Raw genomic sequence first — 26653 nt, 5'->3', positions numbered from 1 at the left:
CTTATTCACTTTTCTACTGAATTTTTAGTAGTTCATGTGTCTCCTTCTTTATGCCTCATTATCAGTGTTAAGCCATCAGGCAAGTCCTGCTGATTTTTTAAATGTCGACATTCATTCCTCCCTCATATACTTATTAAGAGCCTAATAAGTGGGCATTGTTCTATACTCTGAGAAGACATACTCTGTACTCTTAAGGTCTTCATAAGTAAAGGAAAGAAAAATATAAATGATTACAAAACAACATGATAAGTGTTAAATAGAGAATGCTTTCAGAACATGTGAGATAAATTGCAAGCCAGGTTATGGAGAAGGAAGTTCATAGGATTCCTGGAGGTGGGTATATGTCCGAGCTGAGTTTTGAAGGATGAGGAGGAATGAAGCAGACAAGAGGGGAGGAGTAGCGTGGATCAGATAATGGCTACTTCAGGAAAGGGAGAAGCACATGTGAAGGCTTCCAGGGGAGAGGGAGTGCGGCAGGTTCCAGGAATTGCCCCAGAGGCTTCACCCCTACCTTTCCCTCTGCTGTGAGTAATCTTCCACCAGACCTTTGCATGGCTGAATTTTCACATCATTCAGGTTTTCTCTACTAAGAACACTACACTGACACCTCCATCTAAAGGAGCATCCCATCTGATCCCTGATCCTCTCTATACCATTTATCCATTTTGTTTTCTTTATACCACTTTGTATATATTCTCTGGCTCTGCCTGCAGTAGAATGGAAGTCCCATCAGGGCAGAGACCAAGGTGCTTCTTGTTTCCTGCTCTATTTCTAATACCTCGAATAGAACCTGGCGTTTGGCAGGTGCTGAATAAATAGACGATGCATGAGTTGAAATAGATAGATAGGTGGAAGGAAGGAAAAGAGAAGAATGGAGAGAAATAAGCCTAGCAGTGTCCATTACATTAAAGCTTTGCATGCTATGCTCAGAAGTTTGGATTTTATCCTGAGTGTATATGAATTTGAAACATGTCTACCTCAAGGGTTTTAGATAAGGCATTCTCTTGCATTGTTCTCTTTTGCTTCAAATCGTCTTGTCACAAGATATAGTACATTTTGTGGGAGGAACACTGGAAATTGAATTTATGAGATAAAGGTTCAAGTTCTAGCCTTAACATTTGAACTGTGTGATCTTGAATAGGCCTTTTCACTTTTCTGACAGACAGACTCTGCTGAAGCAATCCAGAGATAATACTTATAGTCAGAGTTGCTTTGAAACTCAAATGAGAAAATTACATGCCTTATCAATTGTAAACTTCTGTGCCGGTATGGTATTGCTTATTATTGCTGTGCCATACCTGTCTTGTGTTTTTTTACAATATTTAACCTTGTGGCCCACCTAGTGACACACACTAGGGATTATCTAACTTCATCTCTTCCTTGCATTAATAATAATCATAGTAATAAAACAGCAATAGAAAATTAGAAAGATGTGGTGTCTTATACCCTGTTTTTTCTTTTCCTCTATAATATCACTGGAGACTGCCCATGCAATGAGAAGCAAAAACAAGAACATAAGAATCACCAACCTGGGTCTAATTCTGGCACTAGTTTTAGGGAAGGCAAAGTCATTCTTACTAATTTGAAATTTTAAAAAATTGGTATGCCTCCTAAATTGCCTAATTTATATAGAGATACTATCAATAAATATACCTTAGTTTTTTTTCAACTGAATTATCATTTTCGATCTTGCACCATATTTTAGAAAGAGTTATATAAATTTGTTGCCACTTTTGGTAAATTATTCAGTTCTTGAAAAATGTTTCTTTTAAGCTTCTAGCATTATCTTTTAATTCTAGTATCCCTTGAGTTGGGTGAGCAAATTCATCTTCTATCCATATTACGTATGATTTTAAAGATTAAGCTCATTTTCACACTTAAAAGCTCATTTTATAGACCTTAAAGTCTTTTTATGTACAGGGCATCACAACAGACCAAAAAAATGTATGGGTTGTTGAGAACTGCGGGGGGGCAGGGCGTCTTAAGTTTCCTTATTAAAATTTTAATTGAAAAAATTAGGAGGAAATGGAAGAGAATATTTTGGGGGTAACCATTATTGTCAGTCACCCTTGCTAGGTGTTTTATTTATATTCTCATTTTAAAGCTAACAACTTGACTGAAATGTTGAAAATCTATTTATCTGAGTTTAAGAAAATCTCATGCTGTATTTTTTTTGGTTGTTGTTAGGAACTTTATGAATAGAATATTCTATTAAATAGTGCATTTGCCAAAGAAGTAAGTGGCAATAGTAAAATGAATAAATTGGCATAAGGGATCTACTCAAAACAGCACCTTTCAGTGTAAATCATGGAATAATTGTTAGAGTCATTCAAATCTCTTATACTTTCAAGTATGAAGACTAGCAGAAGTACAGTCAGTATCCTGATGCCTTTTGGAGGCATTCCAGTAAGTGAAGTGACTTCTTAATTGTCACTGATATAATACATTAAAGATAATGAAATGGTCAAATTCAAGTGAATGGTAAGCATTTTTTATTGAAAAAAAATAAATTTAAAAAGATACATTTGTGATTTATTGCCACTCTTAAATGTTTCTTAACTTTATGGAACTGTCCACTACAGAGTTCCTCTAAATAAGCTTTTTTAGTGCCTTTGATTGGATTTATAAGTAACTTTTTGGAATTTTCTTATTAAGTCCACTACCTTGTCTAGGGCTACAACAGATGTAACAAAATGCTATTATGATGATTATTGTTGTGGCCATATATAACTTAAAGGTGTAACAGTGGTCTCTGTGTGATCATTTCTAGGATTTTGAGTCTTTGTGGCTAATTCTAAATGGTTATGGCAATGGCAAGGTTGATTACGGAGAATTCAAGCGTGCCGTTATTGGTGAAATGAATGAATACAGGAAATCATTTGTTCAAAAGGTAACTTGAAGTAATCTTTCAAATAGTTACTTTTAATAGATTTTTAGGTTCATTCTTTTAAATCTTTAATGAATTACCATTGAAAATGTTTTAAATTCCTTTCCCTGTAATGTATTTTGGGTTTAGTAAAACACAAACACACACATACACATACAAATCTACCCAGTATAAAGCAAAATAAATTATGCCTATGTTTTAGGAAAATATTATAAAAGGAAAATAAAATCTGAAATTAAATTTCAGTTCACAAATTACTAATTCCATAAATTGCTGGCTCCATATAGTTATATGTCTATATCTATTATTAAATATTTCCAAGCCTCAGTTTCTTATCTCACAGAACTGGTCTAAGGTATTACATATAAAATTATGAGCATTATAGCTGTCCCAGTGTCAAGGCTCAATGCACATTATCTTAGGATGATGACTAAAACATGTTTCTCTACTTTTTAAATATACATGCTAAATGTTCAAATGAAGATTAAAATGATCATGTTAAATTGTAATTAAAAACAGGAGCTCTGACTTATGTAGGGGAGAAGATATTAGGTTCTGGTAGCCATTTTTAGAGCATGCTTTTGAGCAATGTGGTTTTCTTTTTCTTTTGTATATGTACCTAATATAAAATGTATATTTATCTAATACTGAAACAAACCTATTGTGAATAGGGTAGTATGAACAATTACATTGGGTACAAATCTCAAATAGAAAATATCAAAATCTTTATCTTTACTGGCCAAAAGACAAAATAAAAACCTTATGTTAAACAAATTCACCACATAATATTTATAAATTTGCATATATTTTTACCTTACATGTCCTGGTGATAGGTGTAAGTATCAGGAGTAGAAACTGGAGGGTTGTCTCTTTCATAAGTCTTGGTCCTGGGAATAGAGGACAAAAGTAGACTTAGTTTGCTAGGGCTACCATAACAAATACCATAGACTGGGTGACTTACACGACAGAAATTTGTTGTCTCACAATTCTGGAGGCTAGAAGTCCAAGATCCAGGTGTCATTAGGTTTGGTTTCTCCTGAGGCTGCTTTCCTTGGCTTGTAATTAACCGGCTGTCTTCTCCCTGTGTTCTCATGGTCATCCCTCAGTCTGTGTTGTCTGTGTCCTAATCTCCTCTTCTTATGAGGATACCAGTCATATTGGATTAGGGCCAGCCCTAATGATTTCATTTTAATTTAATCACCTCTTTAAAGGCTCTATCTTCTTCTGCAGTCACACGCTGAGGTACTGGAGGTTAGGGCTTCAACATATGAATTTGGGGGAGGATGCAATTCAGCCCATAACAGGTACCAAATACCTGTGACATTATTGTGAATAAACAAACTTGATTCCAGTTTTGACTCATCTGCAAATGTAGGATGTTGCTTTTGGTCAGTTGTATGTTTCTATGGACCCACTCCTCTTCTCAATAAAATATATTTTATGATCCTCAGAATTGCATTGAATTAGAGGAGTGAAAAAACAACTAGCATTTCGAAAGGTAGTGTTAAATTTCAGGAAATAGAGTAACAAAACCCATTTAAGAATTATTTAACTTTCTCATTGATTTTAGTAATGGAATATTTGCAGGTTTACTTTTTGAATCAAAATAGTCCTGGTCATTTGTCTTGGCCATTTATCAATTTCATGTGATTCGTAGAGCTGAAAGTTACCTGAGAGGTCTTTTACCCAACTCCTCAGTGTGCAGAAGAGGAAAGCCAGGGTAACAGAGGTTAAGTTACTTTCTCAAGGTCAGGGTGCTAGAAAGTGGTAGTGCACCTTAAGTGCAGGTTACTGAATATCTTGCTCCAATATCTTTCTCCCTGTTTTCATGATGCTTCCTTCATATACCACTTTAGTACTTTAAACTGTCTTGTTTAGAGGTCAAAAATAACCTACTGCAGAATAGAAAATTAGGTTCTAATGATTTCATAGAAAAAAATAACACTTCTCTCTTTATTTAGGCCTTCATGAAACTGGATTTTAACAAAACAGGCAGTGCGCCTGTTATAGACATAAGAAAATGTTATTGTGCAAAGAAGCATCCTCAAGTAATTTCAGGTAATTATTACAAGTCAAAATACATTAGATTTCTAAAATGTGAGTTAATCAAAGTACTATCTTTAAATTATACTAATTTATAGCATGGACTTGAGGCCATTAAGTGAGGAAATAAATAATTATTTTTTTAAACCAGAAATGTGAGAGCTTTCTTTTCTTTTTTTTAACATCTTTATTAGAGTATAATTGCTTTACAATGGTGTGTCAGTTTCTGCTTTATAACAAAGTGAATCAGTTATACATATACATATACCCCCATATCTCCTCCCTCTTGCGTCTCCCTCCCACCCTCCCTATCCCAACCCTCTAGGTGGTCACAAAGCACTGAGCTGATCTCCCTGTGCTATGTGGCTGCTTCCCACTAGCTATCTATTTTACATTTGGTAGTGTATATATGTCCATGCCACTCTCTCACTTTGTCCCAGTTTACCCTTCCCCCTCCACGTATCCTCAAGTCCATTCTCTAGTAGGTCTGCGTCTTTATTCCCATCTTGCGCCTAGGTTCGCCTGACCATTTCCTTTTTTCTTTTTTTTTTTAGATTCCATATATATGTGTTAGCATATGGTATTTGTTTTTCTCCTTCTGACTTACTTCACTCTGTATGACAGTCTCTAGGTCCATCCACCTCACTACAAATAACTCAGTTTCGTTCCTTTTTATGGCCGAGTAATATTTCATTGTATATATGTGCCACATATTCTTTACCCATTCATCTGTTGATGGACACTTAGGTTGTTTCCATGTCCTGGCTATTGTAAATAGAGCTGCAATGAACATTTTGGAACATGACTCTTTTTGAATTATGGTTTTCTCAGGGTATATGCCCAGTAGTGGGATTGCTGGGTCCTATGGTAGTTCTATTTTTAGTTTTTTAAGGAACCTCCATACTGTTCTCCATAGTGGCTGTATCAATTTACATTCCCACCAACAGTGCAAGAGGGTTCCTTTTTCTCCACACCCTCTCCAGCATTTATTGTTTGTAGATTTTTTGATGATGGCCATTCTGACCGGTGTGAGATGATATCTCACTGTAGTTTTGATTTGCATTTCTCTAATGATTAATGATGTTGAGCATTCTTTCATGTGTTTGTTGGCAATCTGTATATCTTCTTTGGAGACATGTCTATTTAGGTCTTCTGCCCATTTTTGGATTGGGTTGTTTGTTTTTTTTGATATTGAGCCGCATGAGTTGCTTGTATGTTTTGGAGATTAAGCCTTTGTCAGTTACTTCATTTGCAAATATTTTCTCCCATTCTGAGGGTTCTCTTTTCATCTTGTTTATGATTTCCTTTGCTGTGCAAAAGCTTTTAAGTTTCATTAGGTCCCATTTGTTTATTTTTGTTTTTATTTCCATTTCTCTAGGAGGTGGGTCAAAAAGGATCTTGCTGTGATTTATGTCATAGAGTGTTCTGCCTATGTTTTCCTCTAAGAGTTTGATGGTGTCTGGCCTTACATTTAGGTCTTTAATCCATTTTCAGTTTATTCTTGTGTATGGTGTTAGGGAGTGTTCTAATTTCATTGTTTTCCATGTAGCTGTCCCAGTAGTTTTCCCAGCACCACTTATTGAAGAGGCTGTCTTTTCTCCACTGTATATTCTTGCCTCCTTTATCAAAGATAAGGTGACCATATGTGCATGGGTTTATCTCTGGGCTTTCTATCCTGTTCCATTGATCTATATTTCTGTTTTTTGTGCCAGTACCATACTGTCTTGATTACTGTAGCTTTGTAGTATAGTCTGAAGTCAGGGAGCCTGATTCCTCCAGCTTGGTTTTTCTTTCTCAAGGTTGCTTTGGCTATTCGGGGTCTTTTGTGTTTCCATACAAATTGTGAAATTTTTTGTTCTAGTTCTGTGAAAAATGCCAGTGGTAGTTTGATAGGGATTGCATTGAATCTGTAGATTGCTTTGGGTAGTAGAGTCGTTTTCACAATGTTGATTCTTCCAATCCAAGAACATGGTATATCTCTCCATCTATTTGTATCATCTTTAATTTCTTTCATCAGTGTCTTATAATTTTCTGCATACAGGTCTTTTGTCTCCTCAGGTAGGTTTATTCCTACATTTTATTCTTTTTGTTGCAATGGTAAATGGGAGTGTTTTCTTAATTTCACTTTCAGATTTTTCATCATTAGTGTATAGGAATGCAAGAGATTTCTGTGCATTAATTTTGTATCCTGCTACTTTACCAAATTCATTGATTAGCTCTAGTAGTTTTCTGGTAGCTTCTTTAGGATTCTCTATATATAGTATCATGTCATCTGCAAACAGTGACAATTTTACTTCTTCTTTTCTGATTTGGATTCCTTTTATTTCTTTTTCTTCTCTGACTGCTGTGGCTAAAATTTCCAAAACTATGTTGAATAATAGTGGTGAGAGTGGGCAAGCTTGTCTTGTTCCTGATCTTAGTGGAAATGGTTTCAGTTCTTCACCATTGAGGATGATGTTGGCTGTGGGTCTGTCATATATGGCCTTTATTATGTTGAGGAAATTTCCCTCTATGCCTGCTTTCTGGAGGGTTTTTTATCATAAATGGGTGTTGAATTTTGTCGAAAGCTTTCTCTGCATCTATTGAGACGATCATATGGTTTTTCTCCTTCAATTTGTTAATATGGTGTATCACGTTGATTGATTTGTGTATACTGAAGAATCCTTGCATTCCTGGGATAAACCCCACTTGATCATAATGTATGATCCTTTTAATGTGCTGTTGGATTCTGTTTGCTAGTATTTTGTGGAGGATTTTTGCATCTATGTTCATCAGTGATATTGGCCTGTACTTTTCTTTCTTTGGGACATCTTTGTCTGGTTTTGGTATCAGAGTGATGGTGGCCTTGTAGAATGAGTTTGGGAGTGTTCCTCCCTCTGCTATATTTTGAAAGAGTTTGAGAAGGATAGGTGTTAGCTCTTCTCTAAATGTTTGATAGATTTCGCCTGTGAAGCCATCTGGTCCTGGGCTTTTGTTTGTTGGAAGATTTTTAATCACAGTTTCAATTTCAGTGCTTGTGATTGGTCTGTTCATATTTTCTATTTCTTCCTGGTTCAGTCTCAGAAGGTTGTGCATTTCTAAGAATTTGTCCATTTCTTCCAGGTTGTCCATTTTATTGGCATATAGTTGCTTGTAGTAATCTCTCATGATCCCTTGTATTTCTGCAGTGTCAGATGTTACTTCTCCTTTTTCATTTCTAATTCTATTGATTTGAGTCTTATCCCTTTTTTTCTTGATAAGTCTGGCAAATGGTTTATCAATTTTGTTTATCTTCTCAAAGACCCAGCTTTTAGTTTTATTGATCTTTGCTATCGTTTCCTTCATTTCTTTTTCATTTATTTCTGATCTGATCTTTATGATTTCTTTCCTTCTGCTAACTTTGGGGTTATTTTGTTCTTCGTTCTCTAATTGCTTTAGGTGTAAGGTTAGGTTGTTTATTTGAGATGTTTCTTATTTCTTAAGGTAGGCTTGTATAGCTATAAACTTCCCTCTTAGAACTGCTTTTGCTGCATTCCATAGGTTTTCAGTTATTGTGTTTTCATTGTCATTTGTTTCTAGGTATTTTTTGATTTACTCTTTGATTTCTTCAGTGATCTCTTGGTTCTTAAGTATTGTGTTGTTTAGCCTCCATGTGTTTGTATTTCTTACAGATTTTTTCCTGTAATTGATATCTAGTCTCATGGCATTGTGGTCAGAAAAGATACTTGACACGATTTCAATTTTCTTAAATTTACCAAGGCTTGATTTGTGACCCAAGATATGATCTATCCTGGAGAATATTCCATGAGCACTTGAGAAGAATGTGTATTCTGTTGTTTTTGGATGGAATGTCCTACAAATGTCAATTATGTCCATCTTGTTCAATGTATCATTTAAAGCTTGTATTTCCTTATTTATTTTCATCTTGGATGATCTGTCCATTGGTAAAAGTGGGGTGTTAAAGTCCCCTACCATGATTGTGTTACTGTCGATTTCCCCTTTTACGGCTGTTAGCATTTGCCTTAGGTATTGAAGTGCTCCTATGTTGGGTGCCTAAATATTTACAATTGTTATATCTTCTTCTTGGATTGATCCCTTGATCATTATGTAGTGTCCTTCTTTGTCTCTTGTAATAGTCTTTGTTTTAAAGTCTATTCTGTCTGATATGAGAATTGCTACTCCAGCTTTCTTTTGATTTCCATTTGTATGGAGTATCTTTTTCCATCCCCTCACTTTCAGTCTGTATGTGTCACTAGGTCTGAAGTGGTTCTCTTGTAGACAGCATATATATGGGTCTTGTTTTTGTATCCATTCAGCCAGTCTATGTCTTTTGGTTGGAGCATTTAATCCATTTACTTTTAAGGTAATTATCGATATGTATGTTCCTATGACCATTTTCTTAATTGTTTTGGGTTTGTTATTGTAGGTCTTTTCCTGCCTAGAGAAGTTCCTTTAGCATTTGTTGTAAAGCTGGTTTGGTGGTGCTGAGTTCTCTTAGCTTTTGCTTGTCTGTAAAGCTTTTAATTTCTCCGTCGAATCTGAATGAGATACTTGCTGGGTAGAGTAATCTTGGTTGTAGGTTTTTCTCTTTCATCACTTTAAATATGTCCTGCCACTCCCTTCTGGCTTGCAGAGTGTCTGCTGAAAGATCAGCTGTTAACCTTATGGGGATTCCCTTATGTGTTACTTGTTGTTTTTCTCTTGCTGCTTTTAATATTTGTTCTTTGTATTTAATTTTTGATAGTTTGATTAATATGTGTCTTGGTGTGTTTTTCCTTGGATTTATCCTGTATTGGACTCTCTGTGCTTCCTGGACTTGATTAACTATTTCCTTTCCCATATTAGGGAAGTTTTCAACTATCACCTCTTCAAATATTTTCTCAGTCCCTTTCTTTTTCTCTTCTTCTTCTGGGACCCCTTTAATTCGAATGTTGGTGCATTTAATGTTGTTCCAGAGGTCTCTAAGACTGTCCTCAATTCTTTTTATTCTTTTTTCTTTATTCTGCTCTGCAGTAGTTATTTCCACTATTTTATCTTCCAGGTCACTTATCCGTTCTTCTGCCTCAGTTATTCTGCTATTGATGCCTTCTAGAGAATTTTTAATTTCATTTATTGTGTTGTTTATCATTGTTTGTTTGCTGTTTAGTTCTTCTAGGTCTTTGTTAAACATTTCTTGTACTTTCTCTATTCTATTTCCAAGATTTTGGATCATCTTTACTATCATTATTCTTTTTCAGGTAGACTGCCTATTTCCTCTTCATTTGTTAGGTCTGGTGGGTTTTTGCCTTGCTCCTTCATCTGCTCTGTCTTCTCATTTTGCTTAACTTACTGTGTTTGGCGTCTCCTTTTCACAGGCTGCAGGTTCATAGTTTCCGTTGTTTTTGGTGTCTGTCCCCAGTGGCTAAGGTTGCTTCAGTGGGTTGTGTAGGCTTCCTGGTGGAAGGGACTAGTGCCTGTGTTCTGGTGGATGAGGCTGGATCTTGTCTCTCTGGTGGGCAGGTCCATGTCTGGCGGTGTGTTTTGGGGTGTCTGTGGCCTTATTATGATTTTAGGCAGCCTCTGTGCTGATGGATGGGGTTGTGTTCCTGTCTTGCTAGTTGTTTGGCATAGGGTGTCCTGCACTGTAGCTTACTGGTCGTTGAGTGGAGCTGGGTCTTGGCATTGAGATGGAGATCTCTGGGAGATTTTCGCTGTTTGATATTACATGGAGCTGGGAGGCCTCTTGTGGACCAGTGTCCTGAACTTGGCTCTCCCACCTCAGTGGCACAGCCCTGACGCCTGGCTGGAGCACCAAAAGCCTGTCCTCCACACAGCTCAGAGTAAAAGGGAGAAAAAAAAGAAAGAAAGAAGAAGATAAAATAAAATAAAATAAAATGAAGTTATTAAAATAAAAAATAAAAAATAATTTTCAAGAAAAAAATATATTTTTAAGTGAAAAAAAAAAAGGACAGAGAGAACCCTAGGACAAATGGTAAAAGCAAAGCTATACAGACAAAATCACACACAGAAGCATACACATACACACTCACAAAAAGAGAAAAAGGGGAAAAATATATATATATCGTTGCTCCCAAAGTCCACCTCCTCAATTTGGGATGATTCATTGCCTATTCAGGTATTCCCCAGATGCAGGTGCATCAAGTTTGTTGTGGAGATTTAATCCCCTGCTCCTGAGGCTTCTGGGAGAGATTTCCCTTTCTCTTCTTTGTTCGCACAGCTCCCGGGGTTCAGCTTTGGATTTGGACCCGCCTCTGTGTGTAGGTTGCCTGAGGGCGTCTGTTCTTCACTCAGACAGGACGGGGTTAAAGGAGCAGCTGATTCGGGGGCTCTGGCTCACTCAGGCCGGGGGGAGGGAGGGGTACGGATGCGGGGCGAGCCTGCGGCGGCAGAGGCCGGCGTGACGTTGCACCAACCTGAGGAACGCCGTGTGTTCTTCCAGGGAAGTTGTCCCTGGATCACGGGAGCCTGGCAGTGGCAGGCTGCACCGGCTCCCGGGAAGGGAGGTGTGGAGAGTGACCTGTGCTCGCACAAAGGCTTCTTGGTGGCGGCGGCAGCAGCCTTAGCGTCTCATGCCCGTCTCTGGGGTCCGCCCTGTAGCCGCGGCTCGCGCCCGTCTCTGGAGCTCCTTTAAACGGCGCTCTTAATCCCCTCTCCTTGTGCACCAGGAAACAAAGAGGCAAGAAAAAGTCTCTTGCCTCTTTGGCAGCTCCAGACCTTTTCCCAGACTCCCTCCCGGCTAGCCGTGGTGCACTAGCCCCTTCGGGCTGTGTTCACGCCGCCAACCCCAGTCCTCTCCCTGCGATCCGACCTCCGAAGCCCGAGCCTCAGCTCCCAGCCCCCACCCTCCCCAGCGGGTGAGCAGACGAGCCTCTCGGGCTGGTGAGGGCTGGTCGGCAGCGTTCCTCTGTGCGGGAATCTCTCCGTTTTGCCCTCTGCACCCCTGTTGCTGTGCTCTCCTCTGTGGCTCCGAAGCTCACCCCCTCCACCACCCTCCCACCGCCCTGCCGTCTCCGCCCGCGAAGGGGCTTCCTAGTGTGTGGAAACCTTTCCTCCTTCACAGCTCCCTCCCACTTGTGCAGGTCCCGTCCCTATTCTTTGTCTCTGTTTTTTCTTTTTTCTTTTACCCTACCTAGGTACGTGGGGAGTTTCTTGCCTTTTGGGAGGTCTGAGGTCTTCTGCCAGCGTTCAGTAGATGTTCTGTAGGAGTTCTTCCACATGTAGATGTATTTCTGATGTATTTGTGGGGAGGAACGTGATCTCCGCGTCTTACTCTTCCGCCATCTTGAAGCCAAACAGTAAAGTTTAGTATGTTCTTTTACTATAAACGGCTGAGGCCCTTCCTGAGATACAGCAAAGTTTAATGGGAAAACTGTGGGAATTCCAATCAGAGAGATCCACGTAATTCACTGCTTAACCATTTACTGTCTGTGTCCGACCAGTGGAAATAGCCTACTTAATGTCAGAGATTAAAAATAGAATGAGTTAATCAAGTAAAATATCTTCCAGCAAAGATTTTCATAGGCCTCTGAATCCTGTGTTTGCAGTAATATTTTCTAGCTGCAGTTATGAGTAACTGCTTCATAAAGTAACTAATGCCTTTAACACATTGCATTACTGTGTTATCAGCCTATAAATCATGAAACTATTTACTTGTGTTCTTCTTTCCTCATTTCTAATGGGAATGAAACCGAGTTGTCTAAAACATTAACAAATACAAGAATATCTACAGTAGTAACTACTATTTTGCCTATACATAAGGATACACCCTGTCAGACGCTTTTAAAAGATGCTTCAAATGTGTGTTAAAGTCCTCACCATTAAATTCTAGTTCATACAAGAAAATGTTTAAATAAATTGAAGGGTAGTTTGACATAAGATTTCAAATTGTTGGAAAGATTTCATCAGGTGACTTAAGTATTTCTTTATCATCATCAGCCATTTCACTGAACTTTTAAGGACATTGTTTCATAGTCAGTACTATTTTACAGGACATTCCACAGAGGAAGAAATCAAAACATCTTTTCTAGAAACATTGAAAGATGCCTGCAGTAAGTCTGATGAAGTGTCATATGGTGAATTTGAAGATTACTATGAAGGTCTAAGTATCGGGATAGTAGATGATGAAGATCTTGTTAATATCTTACATACTCCATGGGGGATCTAGTTTTTTAAAACGAGTATGTAATCAGTACTAAGCATTTTAAAGGAGAGATGAATTGAATGTTAAGTATCAAACACTGGAATGTATTTTTCTAGGGCTCTCATTATTCTGTTTGTTTGTTTTTGTTGTTTTCTCAAAAAAGTTGAGCCTGGAAAGAGAAGTATTCAGAAAGATAGATGTAAGGGTATGTGTAAATTCACACACATGTACGAGTGCTCGCCTGCTTATAAGTTTATAAAGATCTGTCTTTTTGATTTATTACTTATCTTGAATAAGTAAATATTCAAGTAATTTTAGTAGGTCATATTTTATTAGCTTTCATAGAAAAGTAACATCTGTATCAAACAATCGGTGAGCAGCTATACAGTAACCACGTTTCTTGTCCATTGATATTTTTTGCTACCCATTCCCCAAAATATAATTGCCACCATTCTCAATTTGATGAACTAGACTTGGGCCCAAAGCCTATGAGACTGAAATAGTTCAGCTTGCTTCAAACATCTGAAAATGTTAAATGAATTAAAGGATATGCAAAAGAAACTTTCCATGCAGTGTGATTATAGATGTTTTCTGTACATAAATATTTAGAATGGTGGAGGCTTACCCCTCAAATGCTTATTTAAACACTGACTTGTCTTGTGAATTCTTGTCTTCCAAATCATGTACTATTGCTTGTTCAATAGAGCACAATGTAATTATTCTGGTGACCAGTTCTATTTGTTCTTTTATTCTCTTTTTAACTGCAATTCCTATTACCTGCACAGAATTATTATTTAACTAGAAACAATACAAAATGGGAAGAGAAATATTTTCTTAGAATATTAAATAAAGACCTCAAAAAGTATGTTATCACTTGTATGGACTAAGGGATAATTTAGTAATTCTTAACCAAAATGTAAAAAGTTCATTTGTGTCCTAAAATGAATGTATGCTATCCTAAATAGCACCTCTTTTTGGTATACTAAACAACTGAAACATTTTTTTCTAAATAGATCTTATTTAACAGTTAGATGTAATCATTCTTTATAAATTCTTCTACGTTCCTCACATCTCTTTGGAAATACAGAGAGAAGAAAAAACTTTATAGAGTTATTTTCAAGTTTGTGATTTAAAATTTTATGTATTAAGATAAAACAAACTATAAAAAATAGTGTCAAGCAAAATAAGAAGTGGTTGAAAAATGAAAATACTGTGTAGAATATGAATTTTGGCATATAACTTCATATCTTTGACAACATTATCAGAAATGTGATGTGTGTGAACCCCATAAATTTAAAGTAGTACTTTTTCAAGATTCGAGGAGGCACTAAAACTTTCTACTGAAATATCAGAAACAAAGTATGCATGGACATTTTAGTGCTATTTTCTCTAGCTAAATTCTTTATTCCTTCTTCAATTAGGTTATTGTAATTAAAACAATATGCTGGAAGATGTTTTGACAGAAATAAGTCTATAACACTATTTCTGAGTCGCATTCTTTTTCTTGGAAAAATTTATCCAACTATAGCCATTTTAAACCCTACAAATTGTTTTCACATTAAAATGACTAATAACTCTGGGTGTTCAATATGCATGTAATATTTTTCATTGGTAAATTTTTATTTAGTTCTTCTTAACAAATCTATTCTTAATATTGTTATGTCATATTTTCCTGTGAATATAATCAGAAAATGTATAGGCTGTCATATTGGGAAAAAAAAAGGGGGCAGGGAGATTCTTCCAGGATTTAACATATTAATATAACAGCATATTCTTCAATAAACCTCCACCCTCTTAATATAAATATTCATGTGATTATTTGCAGGAATTTTCTCTGTTTAGGAGATGTAACTTCTTGTAGTTAATTTCTTATTATTTTACACTCTCATTTCCATGTAGAGCTAGAAAATACATGTTCAGTATGTTATTTGGCATATTTTGTTAAATTATAATTGGTGGCACAATAAATCATTCTGCTTTTGCCTCACTGTCTGCATTCTTCTTTGGTATAGTAAAAATCTATTGTTTAGTATTCAATTTAATAGAAGAGCATTTAATAGAAGTTACGTTTTCAAACATCCACAACATAATAATTGACTTTTGAAATTATATTAAAAATATAGTCTTCCTATTCTAAAAATCTCTTGATTAGCTTTAGAATACTGTTATATGTTGTAACGATGTTACATGAAGTTTATGGTTAAGAGTATTTCATTGTTCTCTAGATCTTTAAAAGGTAGTTATTTGTTTGTGGTATAGAATTGCTTTTCCAGTTAACCATACTGTTTATTGAATTCTATATATTGATTTTACTGTTTCTATTCTTATAAGTAAATTTTACAGAATTTTCAGGGAAAATTTATATTTAATTAGAAAAGGGATATTATTTAGGAACTTTTAGCTGTATTTTAATTAGGAAAGAATATACATTTGTATGATGGAGCAACTAGAATATAGTATAGATAAAAGTATATGTTTCTGTTTTAAATTTTATGGTATATGTACATATGTACTTAATAAGCCAGTGATTCTGCACAGGGAGAGTCACTTAGGATAATTCATAATGTAGATGCAGCTGTAAAACACATGTTAGTTTATGAATTACTTTGGATTTCTAGTCAATCTAAGTTGTCAGTTACTTCAGGAGAGAATTGTATAAAGTAAGCTGTGCTTACTGCAGATTATCTAACATGCATTTGTGAGATTACAGTTTATGCTATAGTGCTTGCAAAATAAAATATGTACTGTGATAAATTGTAATCACTACTAGGTTGACCAGCAAGAAAAAAACATCTACAATGAAAGTGCTTAAAGAAGTAGAAGGGACTGAGCCTGTATAACAGAAGCCAAGCAAGAGAAGAGAATCCACTGGGTTGACAGGGCTTATTAGAAACTGATGAGAGAAGAAGCTTGTGTCATTGCCTCCTACTTTTATTTTATGGTTATACAAACTTCTAAAGACAACTTACGTATTGGATGTCTTCATACAGTAAAGAATAAATACTCCATAGTGGAGCCACTGTTCATTTGATCATTACTTCATTCAGTCAGTCATTTACACCTATTGTGTAGCACTATCCATACAATTGCCCAAGGCAGAGGTATTCTAAATTTTTCTCACACTCTGTATATCCACTCAGTCTCAAGTCCTTTGGTTTCTTTCTTTTGAATCTGTTCCTTTCACTATTCTCAATTGCTTATGCCTTTGCTCAAGCTTTTACCGCATACCCCCTCATCAACTCTTTCTCTTCCCCAGTCCTACTTCAACCCATCCTACATATTGCTGTTGGAATGATCTTTCTAAAATGTACACTTCTTCCATGATTAAAATCTTCCCCTGGTATACCATATCTTTTAGAAAAGTTCAAACTGCTTCCCTTAACATGTAAACCTAAATGATCTGGTCTCCCTAAGCTCCTTTCTCTCCACTCAGCTCACTCTCCATGATCCCCCAGCCATTCTGAACTACTTACAATTTTTAAAATGGCTTGTGAGGTTTCAAACTTCTCTGCCTTCAGAATTGCTCTGCTACTTTTGTCCAAAATTATTTCTTCCACTTAGTGCATCTAAATTAATTCATAGTTGTGTTCTGATACTACCTCAAGAACCATGTCTTTTAGAAAGCTACATCGGACAAACTCTTGAGTCTGATGTAGTTGCCCTTCTTTGGGATCCTCTTGGCACCTTGGATGTGCCCTTAATCCAGCATTTATCACTTCATACTATAGTGATTATTTCGCTTATGTTTCTCCAACTAGATTGTAAGCTTCTTGAGGATAAGAACCATATCTTATTTAACGTTATGGTGTCTAGCATTGTGTCTGACCTGTGGTAGGTGTTAAATCAAAATTTGTTGACAGGATACACGTGTGATTTACTGAGCCTCGACTGTTAATGGTTCTTCCATACGAACACTTTTGCATTAAAACGTTTTAGCATAGACCATGTACATAGTATGAATGTGCACTTTAGTGCAAACTTCAACTACAGGGGCAGTAAGTTTCCCTAATAAAGAATGCACAGACTGCACTTCATCAACAAGGCCTCACGGCTCAGGGGCTACTATATTCACTTCAGTTAGCTAGGACTCAGTCACTATCGGATGTCTAGGTAATTAGCCTCCTAAACACAATGGGTTTTATCCATGAAAACAGCGTCTTGTTAGAGTCCTAAATGGTCTTGTGTCCACCTACGGATTAGAACGACTTCTGGCTGACCAACTGTAACAATGCGGTAACCAGATCCCTCCCCTGGAGTGTGGCTGCTTCTTCCTCTGGTGAGCATTTCAGCACAGCATTGATTGGAGTTCCCAAAAGGACAGACTGCTGGGATTTCACCGAGTTTACAGAAGAGGTTTGGTAATCTCTCTGTGCCTCCTTGCTAAGATGTGCTTGTTTAATAAACGTCTGTACGTTTGGCAGAATTTACTCTGAAATTTATTTCGTTATAACTGGGTAGTGAGGAAAAAAGGAATAGCTAATTTTCACCTACCTCAAAGATTTTAGGGAGGGTTGGGAAGTCACAGTTAACTACCATAAAGAACCTATTACTTGTGTACAACTAAATTAGCTACTCCTAAGTTAGTTGTTAGGTCACAGCTGCAGTTCTCTGTCAGACACTACAGTAGGCATCACGGACCCAAATACGGCATGGCACAATGCCTAAGGTAGTAGAGTTAGAAATTCCAAAACCTAATTCATAATTGCTATAACACAGGCATAAACTAGGCACAGTGGGGCATGGAAGGGCTGGCTGTGTCATCCCAGGGGAATAATAATAACACACCATTCTGAAAATATTCGATTTATTAAGGTATTATTGAGATGGCAATTAAAAGGTTCTATTGATATATATATAAGCTGAAACAGAGAAGATTTTGGAGATTTGATCATGGAGATTTTAGAAATATATTAGTGGATACACATTTTCAGATTTCTCTCTTTAATAACCTGCGTAAGCTGATTTGTATAGTTTTTGGATATCCAAGCAAGTAAAGTTATTTGGAAGGATTTGAATAAAAATTACCTCTCTGGTGACAAATTTTAGGCCAAGAGAAAACAATCATGGTCCCTGTTGTGTTTTTTTTTTTTTTGAAGAATCCACCTGCTTTCTTTTTTTTTTTAAGATTGATTGATTGATTGATTGATTGATTGCTATGTTGGGTCTTCGTTTCTGTGCGAGGGCTTTCTCTAGCTACGGCAAGTGGGGGCCACTCTTCATCACGGTGCGCGGGCCTCTCACTATCGCGGCCTCTCTTGTTGCGGAGCACAGGCTCCAGACGCGCAGGCTCAGCAGTTGTGGTTCACAGGCCCAGTTGCTCCGCGGCATGTGAGATCCTCCCAGACCAGGGCTCGAACCCATGTCCCCTGCATTGGCAGGCAGATTCTCAACCACTGCGCCACCAGGGAAGCCCCCCCCCCCCGTTGTGTTTAAGTATTCTTTTTATCAAGTTAGAATGGGATTTCTGAGCCATGGCTGAATGAGTAGATATAAACGAAAAGATTCCTCACCCTTGCAACTGTATGTTGAGTTTTCTGCGATTTTCAGATGATGAGAAAGCCAGGGTGAAACAAATGACTGCAATTCAAGGAAATCATTGTGTGTCACTTATCAAAGTTGGACACTTATAAAGTAGTTGAAGAGATTCTTACAGAACTTTTAAGTTGTTAAGGAAAAGTAATTTGGGGGAAGTATTCAGGTGACCACCACATCAAGGAAAAGTATGTGCTTATAGTAATATTTTAATGTAAATGATGTTGTGGAAAGAGCACAAGCTTTAAAGTCACTGAATACTGCTTTCAAACCTGAGCTCTGCTACTTCTGCATCTGAAGGTTGAAATAAGGGTTGAATATAGATATAGAAATGGATATACTTAAAGATGTTAAGTGTAAATACATATCTAGATACAGTACTTGGCCCAATCTAGCAGACAGATGTAACTCAGTATACATTTAGTTCCTTTGTTTTCTTGCTTGAAATAAAGTAATCAAATGTTTTCCTTATTTTTTTCTGATTAATCCCAAATGGCAATCATAAGAGCTATTCTTTTTTTTTTTAATATCTTTATTGGAGTATAATTGCTTTACAATGGCGTGTTAGTTTCTGCTGTATAACAAAGTGAATCAGCTATACATATACATATATACCCATATCTCCTCCCTCTTGCGTCTCCCTCCCTCCCTCCCTATCCCACCCCTCTAGGTGGGCACAAAGCACTGAGCTGATCTCCCTGTGCTATGCAGCTGTAGAGCTGTTCTTTTAAAGGGATATATATTATGGGTAGAAATAGTTTGTATGTCACCATTTACTCCTGCATCTAATAAACTTCTCATTATTATCAATTCTCTTCCTTCATCAGAGCCCATGAAGGAAATTCAAAATCTTGTATTAAGGCTATCAATTCTTTAGTGATTAGTAATAAAATGTATTGTTATTGAAATTAATTGAAAGATGACACATACGGAAGACTAAGTTTATATCTATACAGACTTTAGGCGACATTTCTAATACCTTTGGTGTGTTACAGTAAGACAATAGACTGCCTGGAATTCTGTAAGTGATTGTTTTCCAAAGATGGCTGCAACAGTATCCCATCCCATATAGTGTTCTTACATAGTGAATTTGGCTTCACATCAAGAAGTGGGGTCTATTTCCCCTTTGCTTGGTTGTGGATAACTTGTTACTTCTTTGTAACAATGGATTATGGCTACAGTGATGCTGTGTTACTTTTCAGACTAGGCAAGAAAAACCCACCTAGTTTTTGCCACATTTGTTGATACCTGAGCCACGTGGGACTGCCAAACTGCAGAGGTTATATGCAGGTGCTCTGATCAATAGCCAAATCTGCACTGGCAGCTAGTAGATAGTATCAATTGTCTGCCAGGTGAGTGAGTCATTTTGGGTTAATTCCAGTCCCAGCCAACATCTCACTATAGTTACATGACAGACCCCAAATGAGAACCACCCAGCTGAACCCTTACCCCTTCCATATTCTTTTTTTTTTTAATTTTAGATTTATTGAGATATAATTGATCCATAACTTTGTGAGCAAAATAAAATGGTTACTTTAACCTGCTAAGTTTTGGAGTTAACTTTTATATAAAAATAGTTAAACAAATCCTTAAACTTTGAATAAAGCAAGGATATTAAAAACATTTTGTCAAATATTCAGGGGATTTAATTTATATGGCAACAGTTTATAAAATTCTTTTGAGACACTAAAGGAAAAAATAGACATGATAAGTCTATATGATTTCAGTTGTGTGGTAGAAAGTTATCTGATGGAATGTGTAATACACAGAATCCAAAAGGTCATACTTTATGAAAGATAAACCAAATTGAATCGTAATGTAAAATCAAAACCTTGCAGAGCATGTTATTTTACCACTGCAGCAGTTACTCTTTATATTATATTAGTTCTGGCAAATAGTTTACTTATTATAGTCTTAGATTAAGTATCATATAATTTTCTTGCTGAGAATATTTGCTTATTTCCTCTAACAGTTTCACCAATGACTCAAATAAATATGGCAAGATAATTTGCAGAGATAATAATTTATGTTTGGTTCTTATTCCTATAAGATACAGAAGAGAATAAAAGAGATCCCTCCAGTCCTATTCCAAGAAGACAGGCAAGCTTTTGTTTTTATTGTTCCAAGGTCTGAAGCAGAAATGCCAAGAACTCAAATCAGAATCTGAACCTCGCCTATCTTGAGTGTGTGTGTGTGTGTGTGTGTGTGTGTGTGTGTTGGAGGGAGTTTAAGTAGATTATAATGGATATGGGTTCACCTGGAGTGGAAGAGTAAAATTTGAGTTTCTACTGGGACAGAGAAGGAAAGGGTTTTCCTATGCTAGATCTTCATGGTAACAAAGTAGAATAAAAGGTGCTTTCTGTCCTCAAAAAGGCTTATGGGTCCTGGAGACTGCAGATCCAGAAGTCAATGATTATAATAAGTGTGACAAGCAATTGACAACATAGATATAGAAATAATACTCTCGGTGAGCACATGTGCATTTGTATATGTGTCGTGACAATGGGGGAAGAGACAAAGAAGATGACACATAAGCAAGTTTAAATGGAGCTACCTAAGGCAATGAAGGCTGGAAGGCAGAGGGAGGGTAAGATTTAGATGTATTTCCTATTTATGTTTTTCTTTTGTATTTCAGTATCACTTAGAAGGTAACTATTCTATTTCTGAAATTTCTTGTGAACAATTTAAAACCCACTTTCAGGTTTCATCTGTAATGCCAGAAATATTAGGACTCCTTTTTTACACCCTCCATAACATTCTCTTTATCTGTTGTATCACTGCCACTAGTATTTGTCTAAATCAATTATTATCTTCCTTGAGAGGGCAGTTGACATTTTTAACTGTTCATCACTATATTCTCATAGTCTAGTGTAGTTCCTGGTTTTGTGTCTGACACATAAATAGAAAATGAATATTTGTCCACTGACATAATACATAAAATTGTATTTACCTCAACAATCCCACTACTTTTGGATCATTTTTATATCATATATTTTATGTTGTTTATCTTGTCTATCCTGTCATATTCTTTATGATTTCTATACGAAGAACTGATATTTTTGAAAGTTATGTTCAAAAGTTACTGGAGTTATTTAAATTCCACACCAACTTCTTCTAAATGTTTGTATTTTACCCTTTTAAATGATCACTTTTATCTTCTTTTTATTATTTATGAATCACTAAAGTAGTTAGTTTATAAAACATCCAAAGACTTTTTTTTTTGAGTTTTCCTGTAATCTTTTAGTTATTGATGTTCTAAGTGCTATACTCTATTGTCCTCTGAAGAAAGATGTATGAGTGGAAAAGATGTTGGAAATTGGCCTTTCTTAGTATGGCTCCTATAGCCGCCATGCAGTAGGGACAACTTGAGATTAGTCTTAGATCACCTGCTTTCTCTTTCAGGCTTTTGGAGACGTCACTCCACTGTCTTTGGTAGTCTGAAGCACTCTTAAATTTGGTTTCCTGGTGGTAATCTGTTCACTCTCCTTCTGCTTTTGAAGTTTAGTGAATTCTTTTTTCTTGAAATTTAAGGCTTTTATTAGGACATATCCCAGTGTTGACTTCAGCTTGTTCATTTAACACCAGACATATTTTCTAATTTTTCCATTTCTCACCTTAGTTATTTTTCAGAATTTTTACATTATAATGTGGATTATCAATTTTGCTCTATTATTCAGGTATCTTCTTTGCATATTTTAAGGTTGGATTGCAACGATGTAATATCCATATCCATATTTCTTATATTAAATGTTTGCTGTTCTCCATATTTTTCTTGAGTATCTTCTATTTTATAAACGGCACGTTCATATGTCACTATATCCTTTTTTTTGTATTAAAGATCCATGTTGGGCTTCCCTGGTGGCGCAGCGGTTGCGAGTCTGCCTGCTAATGCAGGGGACACGGGTTCGAGCCCTGGTCTGGGAGGATCCCACATGCCGCGGAGCAACTGGGCCCGTGGGCCACAGCTGCTGAGCCTGTGCGTCTGGAGCCTGTGCTCTGCAACGGGAGAGGTCACGGTGGTGAGGGGCCTGCGCACCGCGATGAAGAGTGGCCCTCGCTTGCCGCAACTAGAGAAAGCCCTAGCACAGAAATGAAGACCCAAACATAACAATCAATCAATCAATAAATAAATCTTTAAGAAAAAAAAAAAAAAAAAAATCCATGTTTATATGTCACTATATCCTTTTCTTGTATTAAAGTCCTTTCTTTTGCAGTGGAGTCAGATTAGTGTTTTCTGGTTTTCCTGTTACCTTGCAAGCTCCCCCATCCCCTCCCCAAGTTAGGACTTATCAATTGCATCTCCTGAGCCAGCTTTTCCTCAGAACTCAGTAAGAAGAAGTTATCTTTTAGAAAAATGAAACAAAAATACGTGTATGCATGTGTGTATGTGTACACACACATTTATTTTGTACAATCCCTGTTCAGTATTATTTTCCAATTAAATCACTGAATTGTAGTTTCTTCATTAAGAGTCTCACTGGTGTTCCTTATTGTTGGCTAATTCTGAAGCTATAGATAAACACTAATCTTAATTGAAAGTATTTAGCCTAATTGTTTTTTACCCTTAAGCAGGCCCATAGTACTTCTCCTTTGTTATTTCCTTCAGCAAATATATACTGAATACTTACTATATATGTCAGGCACTGTGCCAGGCACTGAGAGTATATAAACACAAACCACATAGTTACTACACTTGTGTGACTGTCTTATATGGGAAACAGTACAAATATAAGCCAAATTATAAAATATCAGGAACTATGGAAGTCCCAGTAATGTAATGGTGGTGGCTAATCAAAGAAAAGTTCTTATAGGAATTGAAACCAGAGATACCTCATAAAGGACGAGGAGGAGTTATTTAGTGAATACCAGGGATGGAGATGGGAGAAGTGTGGAAGAGAAAGGCATGAGCAAATGCACAGAAGTAAGGACCAGCATAGTAGGTGGGGTGTGTGTGTGTGTGTGTGTGTGTGTGTGTGCTCCCATACAGTTTAGTTTTGCTGGAATTTGACTAGTCCAACAAGGAGTGGCAGAAGCCCAGAGCAGGTCCTGGAGAGCCTTGTATGCCTTATAAAGGGACTTGGATTTTATGCTGAAGGTGAGTGGTTCTTAATCTTTGGATAATGTCCCCCTTTGAGAATCTGTTGACAGCACTGGAACCTCTCCAGAACAGTGGGGGGAGACTTACACATGTTCGTAGATTAAAGGGCTTGCACTCAAGACACTTCATATCTTCTGCTCCAAATACAAGCAAATGACAAAATATTAAATGAAATTAACTGACAATAAAAAGTTATTTTGTGTGTGCATTTAAAATAAAGAATAAAATGAAAACTGTAAACAACAATAACATTGTGCAGGAAGGGATTGTGAAAGATGACATGATTGGCTAGGGGTAGAGGTAGAAATACTGTTACCTTTTGCTAAAAATTCTAGTTAAGTATTCATGTCAAAATTTTAGCAGAAGTCACCAAAAAGAATAAAAATGTAATCTACAGTTTTAAAATCATCATAGATAAAAGAAAACATAAAAATATTTATCAAATGGAAGATAAGTGGGGAAGGAGTCTAAGAAAAACTTTGGATAAACAGAAACCACAAAATAGGATTGTAATAAAACCCTAATGTACTAGTAACCATAATAAATACAATTGGCCTAATTTCACCAGGCAGATTTTAACACATTGAATAAAAAGAATAAAAATTTTAGCCACATACTACTTATAAGGGACACCCAAGTTAAATAATTAATTACCTAAATCAAAACCACACAGAAATGGATGAGGAGATATATACCATTCAAAAAATAACCAAAAGAAAGTTGATCTAGCTAAACTAATATTGGACAAAACAATGTAAGGCAAAAAGCATTTATGAGAATAAAGCAAGGACACTACTTAAGAATAATAAGAAGATAAAAGGGAAGGAGGTTAAAAAATATGAGGTACTGATGGAGTACTAGGTAGCTTGGAACAAGATGGGGTCAAGGGTACACATGATGAACTTTAAGATTCTTGGGAAAGAATAGTGCAGATTGTTGAGAATGGGTATAACCTAATTGGTGGCAGTCCTCTCTTGTGGTTAGAAAAATTGGGGTAGAGATGAGGAGGCGTGCATTTTCACTTGTGTCCAGTGGCTATTCAAAAAAAGCTCACTTTGAAGCTTTCCCAAGTTATTCTGGGAGGCTTGAAAGTGGTATTTCATATGCTCCCAGGACCATTCTCCCAGCTGCATTAACTGAGCTTATGGTCGACTGTTCAAGGATAAATTCCTAGTCTTAGTACTGGATCGGCTACCTCCTCTCAGGACCATGTGGTTCACATTTTTCTTATGGGTTTGCTGAAAGCAAAAATAGGAACTGCATATACATAATAAGCACAAGGAGGCTGATTACTCAATGAAAGTTTACTACTCTTATTTTGACAAAACTACAAAACATCAACCAAGATTGTTCTTGTCATTGGAGGTTCATGTATTAAAGATCTTTTCCTGTATTAAAGAGGCTTACCCATTTTATATTCTACACCCCCCTTTTCTTGACATAGAATATATGGTTGTCAGTGGTCTATACCCCTTCTACAGAGGGCAGCCATGAATGGGAGCTAAGGGGCTGGTGAGCACATATTAAGGTGGCAAATGAATGTTAGGTTAGATTTAACTCTGGGGGGAAACTGAAAGCCTATTCCTTGAAATGACTGCTAGGCATCTACTCATTGAACAGTACAAGCATTAGTTAGGACTTCTCCTCCAAATGCTAGCAGGCATAGTATGGGGCTGAAGTCAGCTATTGGGCAGATTTCAGGCATCAGGATAAATCCAGATTGGCTTTTCTCATTTGTTACATTGTTTCAATCCACATGACAGATGGTAGTGTCCTGGTATAAAATGATATCACTGGATTAGGATGACAGCTATTGGGGAGTTCAAATTCTGATCATACTTTGAAGGTAGAGTCAAAAGGATATTCTAATGTTGCAAATGGTATATGGCATTACCTATTGCCGTCCAAACCACCCATATGTACACTTATGATGTTGTCCAATGTTTTAGAAATATCAACAGTTAACTACTGAACCCTTCCAGTTAAGTTTGGCAGATTGACCACCCTTGCCCATCAGCTCTCCCTCCAAAAACTTCATTAAAATATCAGTGAAGAATCAAAAAAGTATTAACCACAAGGGTAAATTCAACATAAGGGAAAACCATGGATGAAAGATTTCAAAAAATGTTTAGACAACAGACTGATGGAGGAGATTTAATGAACTTACCAGACTAGAAGAAGTAGAAATCCAAATACCTGCAAGAGGTGGGGTACCTATAAGAATCTATCTAATTTGCCTTGAAGAATGCCTAGAACATGGGCTGAGGTGTAATTGGCAACATGATTGGTTTAATATCTGTACATCAACTGGTTGAACTTGCCTGCTCCCCTGCACTTCCCTGAGCAGTCAGAGAACGACTCTACCCACCTCCATCGTATGCAGCAACAGGTTTAGTCTGGAGAAACTAAGCCCAGGAGCTCTGGATTCAGAGACAACAGACATAGGATAAGATAGGGGTGAGTGTTGGAGCTAAGAATAGTGGAATTATGTAAACATCTACGTATTGAAATACTGGACTAGCAGGCGGCTTCCCCTGCTTTGCTCCTAGAATCCTAGACAGCCAGGTTGCTGCCCTCCACCAACACACACCAATGCACTTCTTCCAATCAGCTTCTCATTTTTACATATAAAGGGGACGCCGATAATCACTGGACATTTGAGAAAAGACAACTCAAGAGGCAGAGACAAAAAGAAACAGAAAACAACTTGGACAAAAACAATCAATGGAACAGAGAACCAAAAAAAGTCATAGTTAATATCATCAAAGATAGAAGAAAAGATTATCTGTTTATGAAACCAAAACAGGATCTTATAGAAAAAGAAAAATCAAAGAACAATTTTTAACTTTGGAAATTAAAAATATGATGAACCAGAACAGGTTTGCTTCAGCTTCTGCTGATGGCATGGCATGGCCCAAGAGCTTCTGGGAGACCAGAGTCTGCAGGAGGAGGTGCTGCCAGTAGGAGGGTGGGC

At 36.9% G+C, this 26653-nt stretch overlaps 1 protein-coding gene across 1 annotated transcript in view; it reads left to right on the top strand.

Moving 5' to 3' along the window:
* Positions 1-13073, top strand: part of CAPS2 (calcyphosine 2) — a 40780-nt gene extending 27707 nt beyond the window's left edge. Inside the window, 3 exon segments of the mRNA XM_036867459.1 lie at positions 2771-2890; positions 4849-4945; positions 12898-13073. Of these exon segments, the coding sequence (XP_036723354.1) occupies positions 2771-2890; positions 4849-4945; positions 12898-13073 (393 nt within the window).
* The last annotated feature ends 13580 nt before the right edge of the window (positions 13074-26653 follow it).

This window comes from Balaenoptera musculus, chromosome 10, assembly GCF_009873245.2.
Source record: "Balaenoptera musculus isolate JJ_BM4_2016_0621 chromosome 10, mBalMus1.pri.v3, whole genome shotgun sequence".
Taxonomy (NCBI): domain Eukaryota; kingdom Metazoa; phylum Chordata; class Mammalia; order Artiodactyla; family Balaenopteridae; genus Balaenoptera; species Balaenoptera musculus.
This window is presented reverse-complemented; position numbering and strand designations above follow the sequence as displayed.